The 13438-nt window shown below is 39.1% G+C and overlaps 1 protein-coding gene across 6 annotated transcripts in view; it reads right to left on the bottom strand.

Annotated features, from left to right (window-relative positions):
• The window catches only part of LOC139765887 (uncharacterized), a 123636-nt gene extending 114273 nt beyond the window's left edge, over nucleotides 1-9363 (bottom strand). For 5 of the 6 annotated variants that reach the window (XM_071693775.1, XM_071693777.1, XM_071693779.1 and 2 more), the window contains exons 1-6: nucleotides 8923-9059; nucleotides 6437-6593; nucleotides 4746-4853; nucleotides 4037-4150; nucleotides 2639-2773; nucleotides 370-479 (exon numbers count right to left, since the gene is read on the bottom strand). In XM_071693775.1, the coding sequence (XP_071549876.1) occupies nucleotides 370-479; nucleotides 2639-2773; nucleotides 4037-4150; nucleotides 4746-4853; nucleotides 6437-6514 (545 nt within the window). In that variant the 5' untranslated portion in view covers nucleotides 6515-6593; nucleotides 8923-9059. Of the gene's footprint in view, nucleotides 1-369; nucleotides 480-2638; nucleotides 2774-4036; nucleotides 4151-4745; nucleotides 4854-6436; nucleotides 6594-8922; nucleotides 9060-9237 lie in introns of those variants that run through there. The other variant, XM_071693776.1, reaches the window with a different exon arrangement.
• Between the last annotated feature and the right edge of the window lie 4075 nt (nucleotides 9364-13438).

The following is a 13438-nucleotide window of genomic DNA, read 5'->3' as shown; positions in this document are numbered from 1 at the left end:
TTTCCATTTGCACCCTTATCTTATGTTCCCATTTGTTCTCATTTCCTCACAGTCCTTTTTCAGTATACAGCTCCACAAGCTGGTCATTATTCTTATTCACAATACCAGTTACCCCTATCCTAACCCATTATACCCTTAACTACCATTACCCTCTCTCACATTCAAATAACCCATCATATACTTAATCCCATGCATCAAAACTGCTGACAAATTTTTAAAATTCCTTTCTTTAGAATTCTTCAAAATGAATCATATTTGGGAGAAGACATGGCAGTCGTCTCCAAAGCACATGCCACCCAGTTTTACCCCCAAAAGAGAAAAATGTGAAAATATTTTTCCTTCACCAAACATCATGAGATCTGTACTCACCCAGTGTTGTCTGAATCAATAGCTGAGAACACACTTGACTCAGTTGCTGACATCCCTCGCCGTTCATCATTAACTGAACTCATTCTACTTATTGGGGAACCTGGTACATCCTAGAAGAAAGAATTAAAACGCATTAGACAACATACACTCGTGTATACTGCATACATATAAAATACTGATTATCCCTACATTTATAAAATCCTCAAACTCCCAAAATCCGTAATCCAGCTCATTCATGATTATTGCTAAATGTGTAATGAATTATCCCTGGGGATAGGGGAGAAAGAATACTTCCCACGTATTCCCTCCGTGTCGTAGAAGGCGACTAAAAGGGAAGGGAGTGGGGGGGGGCTGGAAATCCTCCCCTCTCATTTTTTTTTTTCATTTTCCAAAAGAAAGAACAGAGAAGGGGGCAAGGTGAGGATATTCCCTCAAAGGCCCAGTCCTCTGTTCTTAACGCTACCTCGCTAACGCAGGAAATGGCGAATAGTATGAAAACAAAAGAAGTGTAATGAATGTTTTTGGTTGCATATATTTATGTATAAATAACTGTCTATAGTGCATAGTGCCATTGTACAAAGGCAAAGGGGATAAGAGTGAGTGCTCAAATTACAGAGGTATAAGTTTGTTGAGTATTCCTGGTAAATTATATGGGAGGGTATTGATTGAGAGGGTGAAGGCATGTACAGAGCATCAGATTGGGGAAGAGCAGTGCGGTTTCAGAAGTGGTAGAGGATGTGTGGATCAGGTGTTTGCTTTGAAGAATGTATGTGAGAAATACTTAGAAAAGCAAATGGATTTGTATGTAGCATTTATGGATCTGGAGAAGGCATATGATAGAGTTGATAGAGATGCTCTGTGGAAGGTATTAAGAATATATGGTGTGGGAGGAAAGTTGTTAGAAGCAATGAAAAGTTTTTATCGAGGATGTAAGGCATGTGTACGTGTAGGAAGAGAGGAAAGTGATTGGTTCTCAGTGAATGTAGGTTTGCGGCAGGGGTGTGTGATGTCTCCATGGTTGTTTAATTTGTTTATGGATGGGGTTGTTAGGGAGGTAAATGCAAGAGTCCTGGAAAGAGGGGCAAGTATGAAGTCTGTTGGGGATGAGAGAGCTTGGGAAGTGAGTCAGTTGTTGTTCGCTGATGATACAGCGCTGGTGGCTGATTCATGTGAGAAACTGCAGAAGCTGGTGACTGAGTTTGGTAAAGTGTGTGGAAGAAGAAAGTTAAGAGTAAATGTGAATAAGAGCAAGGTTATTAGGTACAGTAGGGGTGAGGGTCAAGTCAATTGGGAGGTGAGTTTGAATGGAGAAAAACTGGAGGAAGTGAAGTGTTTTAGATATCTGGGAGTGGATCTGTCAGCGGATGGAACCATGGAAGCGGAAGTGGATCATAGGGTGGGGGAGGGGGCGAAAATTTTGGGAGCCTTGAAAAATGTGTGGAAGTCGAGAACATTATCTCGGAAAGCAAAAATGGGTATGTTTGAAGGAATAGTGGTTCCAACAATGTTGTATGGTTGCGAGGCGTGGGCTATGGATAGAGATGTGCGCAGGAGGATGGATGTGCTGGAAATGAGATGTTTGAGGACAATGTGTGGTGTGAGGTGGTTTGATCGAGTGAGTAACGTAAGGGTAAGAGAGATGTGTGGAAATAAAAAGAGCGTGGTTGAGAGAGCAGAAGAGGGTGTTTTGAAATGGTTTGGGCACATGGAGAGAATGAGTGAGGAAAGATTGACCAAGAGGATATATGTGTCGGAGGTGGAGGGAACGAGGAGAAGAGGGAGACCAAATTGGAGGTGGAAAGATGGAGTGAAAAAGATTTTGTGTGATCGGGGCCTGAACATGCAGGAGGGTGAAAGGAGGGCAAGGAATAGAGTGAATTGGAGCGATGTGGTATACAGGGGTTGACGTGCTGTCAGTGGATTGAATCAAGGCATGTGAAGCGTCTGGGGTAAACCATGGAAAGCTGTGTAGGTATGTATATTTGCGTGTGTGGACGTATGTACATGTGTATGGGGGGGGGGGTTGGGCCATTTCTTTCGTCTGTTTCCTTGCGCTACCTCGCAAACGCGGGAGACAGCGACAAAGTATAAAAAAAAAAAAAAAAAAAAAAAAAAAAAAGTTACACATAAATAGAATGAACTTAGCATAGCTTACGTTGGTCATTATGCTCCAAAACTACAACTGAAAAAAATGGAGGGTGTGTGGTCCACTGAGCCTCATCTTATGAGTGATTATTCTAAACATGAAGAAAATAACGATGCACATTACCTGATGCAAAGATTCATCTAGAACCAAGGAATTATTTCCACTTGGTCCTCCATTCTGGAACATATGGACAAATTCCTCAAAACTGATCCTGCCATCACCGTCAACATCCAGTCGGCTAAACAGCTGTTCCAATACCTGTGGCAGAAAATAACAGAATATTTTTATCCAAATAATACCAGGAGTAAGATAAGTGGACAAAGAGAAGGGAAGAAGGTATCTGATTCCTGATGAAGATGGGTATACATCAATTATGTATGATGTTGAAATGGTTGTTCGGATCTACCTATGGATGGGGAGGTAAGTTAGGTAAATGCTTGGAGGAAGGAGTGGGTCTCCAGTATAATGAGGGGGCGATGTTTGCAAATCACAACCCTTTTTGGCAAACCTCAGAGAAATCTGTTGGTGACTATGAGTATGGCAGGAAGAAAGATGAGAGTAAATGTGAACAAAAGTAAGGTAATGAGGTGTAGCCTGCACAAGGTATCAGACTGGAGAAAAGCAATATAGTCATCCCATTGAGGTAGTTCCTGAAGGGATAGCAATATAGCTCCTGTAATTGTAGAAGACATATAGACAAGGTGGTTGCTTAGAAAAAAATGTGTGTGAAATACTTGGAGAATAGGATATATATACACACATATAAAGGTATTAGAGGTGAAGCTCTTTCCCCAAACCCCTTGCTGTCATACCCCTCTCCACCCCATCCATAAATGGACTCAACAACCATGGGAACATCACAAATTCCTTCCCTTGACCCACCTTCACCTGCAAGCACTCACCCTCCTCTGTACCTATTCACACACATGCCTTCTCCTTAATAAAAACTTGTCTGCATCTAATAGCTTTCATCCTACTTCATACTCTCACACAACTTCCACAGAGCATCTCTATCAACCCTAACATATGCCTTCTCAAGATACATAAATGCCACTTGCAAATCCTTGCTTTAAAAATGTCACACAATCTTCAAAACAAACACCTTACTCACACATCCCCTACCACTCCTGAAACTGTAACATTCCTCCCTAATCCAAAGATCTGTGCATACCACCATCTCTCAATCACCACTCTCCCATACAAACTACAAAGTATGCTTAAACTTATACCTGTGTAATTCGAACATTCACCTTTGTAAACCTTGCCTTCCTTTATTCACTGGCACTGTACAGGCACTCTGCCAATCCTCAGACATCTCACAATGATCTACACATACACTGAAATTCCTAACTAACCAATCAACCCCTTTCTTAAGAAAGTCAGCTGCAATGCCACCCACTCCTAACATCTTGCCACATTTCATTTTAAGCAAGGCTTTCACCACCTCTTCTCTTTTCACCAAACAATGATATTAAGTATTAAATCATGTAACTTGGATAAGAAAACAATCAATCAACGTACTTCGTTTGCAACTTTCTCCATTCCAATTGCATGGCAAACAGTAGCAAGCTCATCCAATGATAGATAACCATCATGACCAACACCTAGACGCTGCCAAGTTGCACGGAGATACTCCTGTAAAATACCAGTACCAATTTCATAAATGATTAGGGAGCCCCTTGATAACAAACAAGTTTACTTTAAGTATACAATCTTTCAAAACATTTCTCCCCACGACAAGAAACTGAAATTATATCTATGAACAATCAAGAACATTTGTAGCCTGAGAAACTGTAAATAGAATGGGCATTGAAAAAACATTCAACCTAATTCAAAATTACATAAATGCTACAAGGTTTCACTACTACAATACATCTTTTTTTTCACTTCCCTTTCAAAAATGATATTGTGCTACTCTATTCAATGCAGCAATTATCTAAACTTATATCACTTATGTAAACCTAATCATCTTTGAGTTCTAATGCAAATCAATAAAACTGAAAAGGGAATTATATGGGTAGTAAAATAAATCCTGACTGATCATGTCTGTGTAATTTTTCATTTTAATAACATACGACTGTAACTTTACCAAATGTTATATGGAACCTTAATGATGGTAAGCACGGGAATCTTTTTCTCTGAAGATTCAGAATGGCATAAGAAGTTATAAGCCACTTCATAAAGTAGAAAACTGCAAACTTTTAACATAGCAAATAATATTTCTACAAACCTCCTCATTGTCCCCAGAATATGCTAGACTGCTTGGCTGACTACTTTGGCCAGCGTCTTGACTAGCGCTCCCATTTGTGCTTAGTCGTTCTTCTAAGTCTTCCAGTGGCTGAAATATCAAAGAGTTACAGTCACAATAAAACATGATACTTTTTTGATCATAATATTTGACTAATGTCAGGGGAGAAATACAAGCAATGAAAAGACATATTTCCTTCTCCCAACAAGGTTTAAATACTGAGCTACATTTCCACTAAAGTCAAACTTAGCAGTCTGTCATATTGTCTCAATATTCTTAATATTCCACAAACATTGCAACAGTTATTTTCTTGTCATGTAATGACTTCCTGCTTCTCAGCTTCCCCTAGTAACAGTTATTTTTCTATCAACTGCAAAGAACTTTCCCAAACTTTTCATACATGTTAATATTTTTCACAAGGCAACAAAGAAAAGGGATCTCTATAAGGAATTTATTGACATGAAGAAAGTATATTATAGGATTTACAGAGATGCTCTGTAGAAGGTGATACAAAGACATGGTGTGGGAGGAAAGCTATGAAATGCAGTGATTTTTTACCTGGAGAATAAGGCATGTGTGAATAGGATGGTAGGAAGGTGAAGGTGGATAAGTATTAAGGGTGTGTGCTGCATGGCTGTTTAATCTGTTCAAGGACAAGCAGGTGAAGAATGTAACTGTAAGGGTCTCGGAGCATGAAGCAGGTCTAGAGTACAGTACACTACTAGGGGCAGTGGATGCCTTCAAGGTAAGTCACCTGCTGTTTGCAAATGACAACTTTGTATGTAGACTTAAGAAGCAAGTGTTTGAGTCTGGGATTGTGTAAAAGAAAGAAGTTGAGAGTTTATGTGAACAAAAGTATGATGATGAAGCACAGCTCTGTGTGTGTATGTGTGGGGGAGGGGGGTTAACATAAAAGTCTGAGTGTACTAATGAGGAGTACCTGGAGGAAGTGCAGTGCTTTAGGAGCAAGTTGTTGGGTGAGAATGGGGACCAAGATCCTGGGTACAATGAAAAGGTAGTGTGTATCAGGGCAAAAATGGGTATATTTGAATAAAAAGAGAGGAAGAGGGTGGATGTGATGAAAATGAAGTACCCAAGGATGATATGTGGTGCAAGTCAGGTTGATCATGTATGAATAGTAACGTGAGAGTGAGATGTGTTAGTAAGCAGAATGATAATGTGAGAGTGAGGTGTGTTAGTATGCACAGTCTGATTAAGACAACTAACTAGGGTGTGCTGAAACAGTTTTAACCTAAGGAAAGGAATAGGAAAGAAAAAATGACTAAGACGATCTGCATTACAAATAAAGGTAGCAAAGGTAAGAGAAGACCAAAAGGGAGATGGAAGGATGGACTGAAGGAGACTTTGGAGTAGCAGAGCCATAACTTTCAGGAAAGTGAGAGTGCATGAGATAAATGAACTGGATTAAGTAGGTACACTTAGGAAGACATCCAGTCATTGGCCTGAACCAGGGCATACGAGATATCTTTACAGAATAAATGAGAATCTCCCTTACAAAGCATACACTGGTTACTACAACTACCACAACAAAAAGGTTAAGCTAAACACTGACTGAGCCATTATTATATCAAGTTAGGTATTTTGATGCTCCCTTTGTGACAAAATGCATAAAAAAGCTGTCACAAACCAGATGAATAGACTTTTATGCATACCTGACTAACACATACAATGGGATGTGCCTTCTCAGCCTCCTGTGTAACAGTTGTTCCTACATCTGGTGAACCTTCCATTGCTTCTTTAGTATTCAAGGTGATGAATCGCACTCACTCTTTCTCCATGTATTATGTACATAGCATCTGAGAGAAGCTCCTGAAGAATTAAAAGATAATTTAAGAATGAATAAGGAATCAACTTAAGAGTGCAAAGTAAGTGATAGGGATGCACTTTATGTGCATGTATGGCAAGTAATTTCTGTACTTTAGATATAAAGGGAGGATAAATCAGAGCAAAAACAAAGGGTGGAATCATCTGACCCACCTCATGAAAATAAGAATACATGTGGAGGTGTCATACATATAATAAATTCAGAACCTTACATTATTAGGCAAACGAATCTTACCTTAACTAAAGAATTCACAGGATAGGAAGCACATACAGCTACCAAGTACGGCACAATTGAAACCTAGGTTTACACTGTATCAAATACACAGCAATGAAAGTTGAGATTTACACATAGTTTTTAAAACAGTAGGTCTTTTATGACTTCTGGGATCTTTTTCTGGGAATCAAATGAAGATTCATGAGTCAACAACATACTAAAGCAGTGAAGCATCATGACAGAGAATTTATTTCAATGCTCGGGATTATCATTTCTCATTCTATAATAATAACTAAGATGATGGAAAATATGGGACCACTAAAAATAAATGAAGGTGAACTCTAACTAGAAATCAACAGATCCTATGATAACCTCACCATTCTCACTAGCAACTGAGATTTACCTTTTTACAATGCTACATGTCCCTACCCTCCCAAGTCCCAACTCCTGCAAAACCATCCCAAATCCCCATCCTTTGCATGGCCCTCCACTCTCCAGACCTACAGCCTTTGCATGGGTCTCCCTTCCTAGAGCCCAACCCTTGACTTGGCCCTCCCCTCTCAAGTCCACCACCCTCTATAAGGTTCTCTGCTCCCTAGACCATCATCCCTATACAACTTTCCCCTCCCAAGACTTCCATCCTTGACTAGGTTCTCCCTTCCCCAGACCCCAACCCAATGGTCACCTGTCCAACTGCTATGGCTGTGGTGGCATATACTGTCTCTAACTATGGTGGCCTGTGCCAGACACTTAGACTATCATAAACTAAGATAATGTTCTTTTCTGGCAAGCACTGAACAAAAAGTGTTTGGACTGTCAAGCACTGCACAGAGAGTGTTTGGATCATGCTTGTTAGCAATGGGTAGAAGTAGTAGGTAGGATTAAACACTGTGCTGGACTCGCCCTCTCTCAGTGGCCTGTTAAGGTTGAGACAGTAAAGGTTAAGGAGCAGCAATGGAGTTCTTTAGTATGGAGACTGTTGCCGTGGCCATCCCTTTGAGGGAGTTCCAATTGGAACAAGCATCAGAGATGTAGACAGATAGATATAATACTAATATTTCTAGCAAGTGTAAAGCCTACTCGTGTTGCTGTTACAAGCTTATACACTTTGGTCACATATAAACAGATATATAAACACCTACAACATTGCTCCATTATATTGAGATGTCATTTGGTTAAATAAGATGCTTCAAATCATGCTTCACAAATGTTTACTGTATTATCTAAACACTATACTAACACTGGAGAACAAGGTCACTCACTATCTAAAGCTAATAGTGATGTAGCTAAAGTGGACTTTAACTAGCACTGAATGCTGTATACAGTAAATCTTGGTGGCTAGGGGAAGTATGGTAAGGTTTTCTCAAGTTCTGTTGGTCTCTATGCTTCACCAAATGTTAAATTAGCTACTCATTTTTCCTATCTCCATAGCCCTCTCCACTATTATCTCACTAGGTATTAGATGAAAAGAATGAATTCTCCACAACTTTAACAATTACTGCAACATGAAAAAAAGATATACCTGTGATTGAGGTGGTGCCCTTACATTATAAGACTACTTTTAATTCAAGTTTATGAATAATTAATTTATCTTATATTAATGTATAAGAGATTGTAAAACCTTCCATAATCATCCTTGCCGGAAAAAGGAGGAAAGGCTCTGGTAAGAACACAAGCATACTTGAAAATTCTTTCACAGTCTGGTAAAATATTAGGTCAATATGCTGAAATAACTATATAAAAAACCTATAACTGAAAAATCAACTACATACAATTATCAGTTCCAAATTAGGCTGTAACTGAACAAACAGCTCTTTCCTTGCAATTCATGGCCTTGGACCTGGAATTGCACTGGATCAGCTTGCATAACTTTTTCTTTGTATCAGATTCTAACTCGGTAATTATATATCAAATGAAATTATGAAAATATAATATCAAAATACAACTGAGGCTAGTTTAATTATGCTTCACCTGGATATCTGTATACAGAATACTCCCGCCCTTAACGCGAAACTCTTATATACAAATATATGTATAAATACTTTATCTAAAGTCTGGTTTCAACACAGCCGTCAAAGAACTGTTTAGTAATCTCATTACCCGTAAGGTTATGGAGAATTTGGTAGAAGGAGCGCAATGATCAATAGAGCAGTTCTACCTTCCAGTGCACAGTACACCTCAGACGATCCAGTTAGCCATGTAAACACACCTGACATGTATAGACGAATGAACTCTAGTGACACAAGGCGATTGGAGTGTAATTACAGTACCTATGATTCGGTTCAGTTGTGCACTGAATTTTGGTTCGAGCATCCAAACGTAGTCACTATATCTCTTTCTCAGCCATAAAGTAAGTATCACAGCCTTTCATTTCTACGATTTTTCAAGATTTTTAATTCATAAGCCACTACATACCAGTACGTTTTACAATGATATGTCTTAGCCACGTTGTAAACGTATATATGTTTGGAAAACTCGGTGAGAATGTTGACCTGGGAGAGTAAATACTACCAGAATCAAGCCACAAACGCCAACAATAACTGACAACTCAACTGAGACATCGTATGACAGTTCACACTCCTTACATCACAGTTAGTTACTTATACAGGTCAACAAGGCTGAAATTATTCTGTATTAATGGTAAACACAAGTACCACCAAAGAATGCCTCAAAGAGCTTAAGATTTTGAAATTAATTTTCAATACTTTACTCATGGAATTCTAACTGTAAGTTAACGGTTAACATTAAGTATACCAATCCTTACAGCGTCACCGTTATCTAAGTTTTATATATATATATATATATATATATATATATATATATATATATATATATATATATATATATATATATATTCCCTGGGGATAGGGGAGAAAGAATACTTCCCACGTATTCCCTGCGTGTCGTAGAAGGCGACTAAAAGGGAAGGGAGCGGGGGGCTGGAAATCCTCTCCTCTCGTTTTTTTTTTTTTTTTTTTAATTTTCCAAAAGAAGGAACAGAGAAGAGGGCCAGGTGAGGATATTCCCTCAAAGGCCCAGTCCTCTGTTCTTAACACTACCTCGCTATCGCGGGAAATAGCGAATAGTATGAAAAAAAAAAAAAAAAAAAAATATATATATATATATATATATATATATATATATATATATATATATATATATTATCCCTGGGGATATGGGAGAAAGAATACTTCCCACGTATTCCCTGCGTGTCGTAGAAGGCGACTAAAAGGGGAGGGAGCGGGGGGCTGGAAATCCTCCCCTCTCAATTTTTTTTAATTTTCCAAAAGAAGGAACAGAGAAGGGGGCCAGGTGAGGATATTCCCTCAGTGGCCCAGTTCTCTGTTCTTAACGCTACCTCGCTAACGCGGGAAATGGCGAATAGTTTGAAAAAGAAAAAAAAAAATATATATATATATATATATATATATATATATATATATATATATATATATATATATATATATATATATATATATATATATATAAGTTCAAATCAGCACTAGCAGGTACTGAACTCATGATTACCGCACATCATATATCACTATCGTCCACACTTTCAGTGTCTTCAACTTGTGGCAGTACCCACACTTAATACAATACTGATTTCATTCGTGCTTAGCGTCATTACATAACGCTAATGCGTTCACTATTTTCAGTAGAAGAAGTAAGAGAACACCATCCCCATTGTTGGGTATAAAGTAACTGTGAATCGAGAAACACTCATATTCTTACTGACGAGGGAATACTACAAAACAGGCAGTCAACTAGCCAGGTATTCGAAAGCCGTCTCTAACCCCCAGTCGAAATTACTGCCTGAGTCACTATAGCCAGCTATCCGCAACATGCACAGGAAAGATATACAAAACTGTATTTCTAAATGACACTTTGGAACCATCTATTTCAACCACTTCTGTCGCCAATGTTTCTGAATAGCGAAGGACAATTCCTTCCAAAATCAGATGATATATGTGCGCTTTTTTCAACTTTTCAATCATGAGTATCTAACACGTACATAAAACAAGGACCATATGACTAGTGTTTTCTGTGTACAGGGTAGTTATCTTCAACAAGAGCCTGTTATATTATAACTTGCCCCTACACATGTTGAATCGATGGATATTGACTGATACTAGATTATTACTCCACAATTCGTACCAAACCAGTCTACGTAAAGTAAGGTGCATTTCTCTGTCACTGGAAAAATCTATTTTTTATTTTTTTCCTCTGTACTAGTGTGATATCTAGTTGTTTACTTATATTTACACTAAATGTAAGCATACGTGATAGACTGCAAGCAGTATATGGACAGACATTTGCAAATATTTGTCGAACCCCGGTCTGGGATGTTCAATATGTTTCATCCTATTGTTCCCAGCTCACTGTACAGACCGATATAACATTATGATATGAGGTATAGCTTTTTTCTGACATTTGACCATGGAATATTTTTTTCCTCTCTCTCTAAATTGAAAAGATCCAATTACGAGTCTGGTTTACAAGATTTAATAATTTTCATGAGGTGAATTTACTGGTAGGACAATAATGAGTGCCCCATGAGATAAACTGGTGGATTTGGGAACACAAGCAATTTACGGTTGAATTCGGTGTAAGTGGCTTTCCTAGGATGTACGAAATGACTTCGACGGCCTTGTTGACAAATTTGTCTGTTTTGAAGATTTTCGTTTATACGGGGACAGCTCAGGTGTTTTAGGCTATTGAGTGAGTATATCTGTTGTAAAAGTTGCCAGGTTTTTGCCTGTCAGAGGTCCTTTCATTACGATGGCTCGTTCTCAATTGTGGAATATCTGACTACTGTATGAGAGAATTTGGTCATCACAGAGATGGTAGAGGTTGCAAAATTTTCTTGAATTTAAGTGTAACCTTGGTTATAGTGAAGACAACGCTAGAGGTATTCGCGTGAGCTGATGAAATTATAGGTGAAAATTATTTATACTGAGTAAGGTGTGCTTGCTTGAAATATAACTGATGTGCCAGAGTAGCTATTTAAGGAGGAGCAATGTAGTTTCGGGAGAGGTGCAGCATGTGTAAAGTGATGCTTTGACGAACGAGTGAGAAATCCTTAGAGAAAAAGTGACCTGTCTCTAACATTTATTAATCTGGAATATGTGCCTGACAGCAATGACAGAGATGCCCAAAGAAATATGCAACCGATATGGGAAAAATGGAAAGTTACTAAAAGTAGTGAGGAATTCATACTAGGGAAGTAAGGTGTGTATGCAAGAAAGGAAGATGAGTGGTTCCTCGTGAAGCTGGATTTGCGTTAAGGATGTGATGTCAAAATGGCTGTTTAATCTGTTCATGGACGGGGGTGAAAAGGAGGTATATTACAAGAGTCTTGGAGAAAGGGGTGAGTCAGTTTTGTGCAGAGGAGAGGGGGAGGGGGATGAGATGATACAAGTGCTGTTTGCAGATGGTAGAGCTCTAGAAACTCTAGAAACTGGTAACAAAGTTTTGATATAGCATGAAAAAGAAGAAATTTGCAAGTAAACGTGAACAAAAGTAAGGTTAGAAGGTGCAGCAGGGGTTGAGGTAAGATAGTTTGAGTGTGAGCTTAAAATGGAGGATCCAGAGGAATTGGAGTCCTTTAGGTACCTGAGAGTTGACCTGGCAGCAGATAGAACCAAAGAAGATGAAGCGAATCACATTCAGGAAGAGGGCAATAACGATCGTATGTGCATTAAAGGTTGTATCAAAGGAATAGTCAGTGCCTGTAGGGGCAAAGATGAGTATATCTGAAGGTATGATAGTCCCGGCAGTGCTGCACGGCTGTGAGTCTCGGAATATGCTGGAAATATAATACCTGCTGACGATGCGGGCCATGAGATGGATCGATCGTAAGAAATGATGTTGAGAGAGGTATGGCGGCGAACACAGTCAGATAGAGAGGCCGAAGCAGGTTAACTGAAATGGTTCGGACATTTGGAAAGGATGAGTGAACAAAAACTAACGAAGAGCATCTGTGTCTCTGAAGTGGATGGAAGGAAGGGGGAGGGTGTTATGGAAGAACAGAATAAAGAAGCTTTGGAGGTATGAAGCATTTAGGAGTCATGTATTGGATAGAAAGGACTGCAGCTATATAGTGAATACGGGATTTGCTGACGATGGGCTAAACCTGGGCATATGAAGTGGCTAAGGTAAACGAGAGAGTAGTTTCGGGTATGACTGAATGGAAGTTTTGGTACACCAAACATGGCAGCTACAGAGTGGATGCTTGCGTACAAGGATATCTTTTTTGCTTCATCTGACGCTACCTCGCTAAAGCGGAAAAGGAGATAAAGTCTGTGAGAAACACAACTGGCTGCAACAAGGGTAAGATTAGAGGTCAGTCATAAAGAATAAGCTATCTATTTTCATCAGCACTATTAATCATAAACTCATAAATGAATCCTGAGGCAAAATTATGAGAATTGAGGAAAATTTAAAAAATGATCGAAGTGATATCTAAAACATTCCGTTGTTTGGGCAAAGTTCCTGGCCGCCGTGGGCGGAGCGGGAGTTCTCTGGAGCGAAAATCGTGAAGAGGGAAAGACTGAGGGAGCGGAGTCATATCTGTATCAGTTTCTTCTCTAGTTGGGACTGATATGGCAGACCA

The sequence above is a fragment of the Panulirus ornatus genome, chromosome 56, assembly GCF_036320965.1.
Source record: "Panulirus ornatus isolate Po-2019 chromosome 56, ASM3632096v1, whole genome shotgun sequence".
NCBI lineage: Eukaryota > Metazoa > Arthropoda > Malacostraca > Decapoda > Palinuridae > Panulirus > Panulirus ornatus.
The sequence above is the reverse complement of the archived record's forward strand: the minus strand, read 5'-3'. Positions and strand labels throughout refer to the sequence as shown.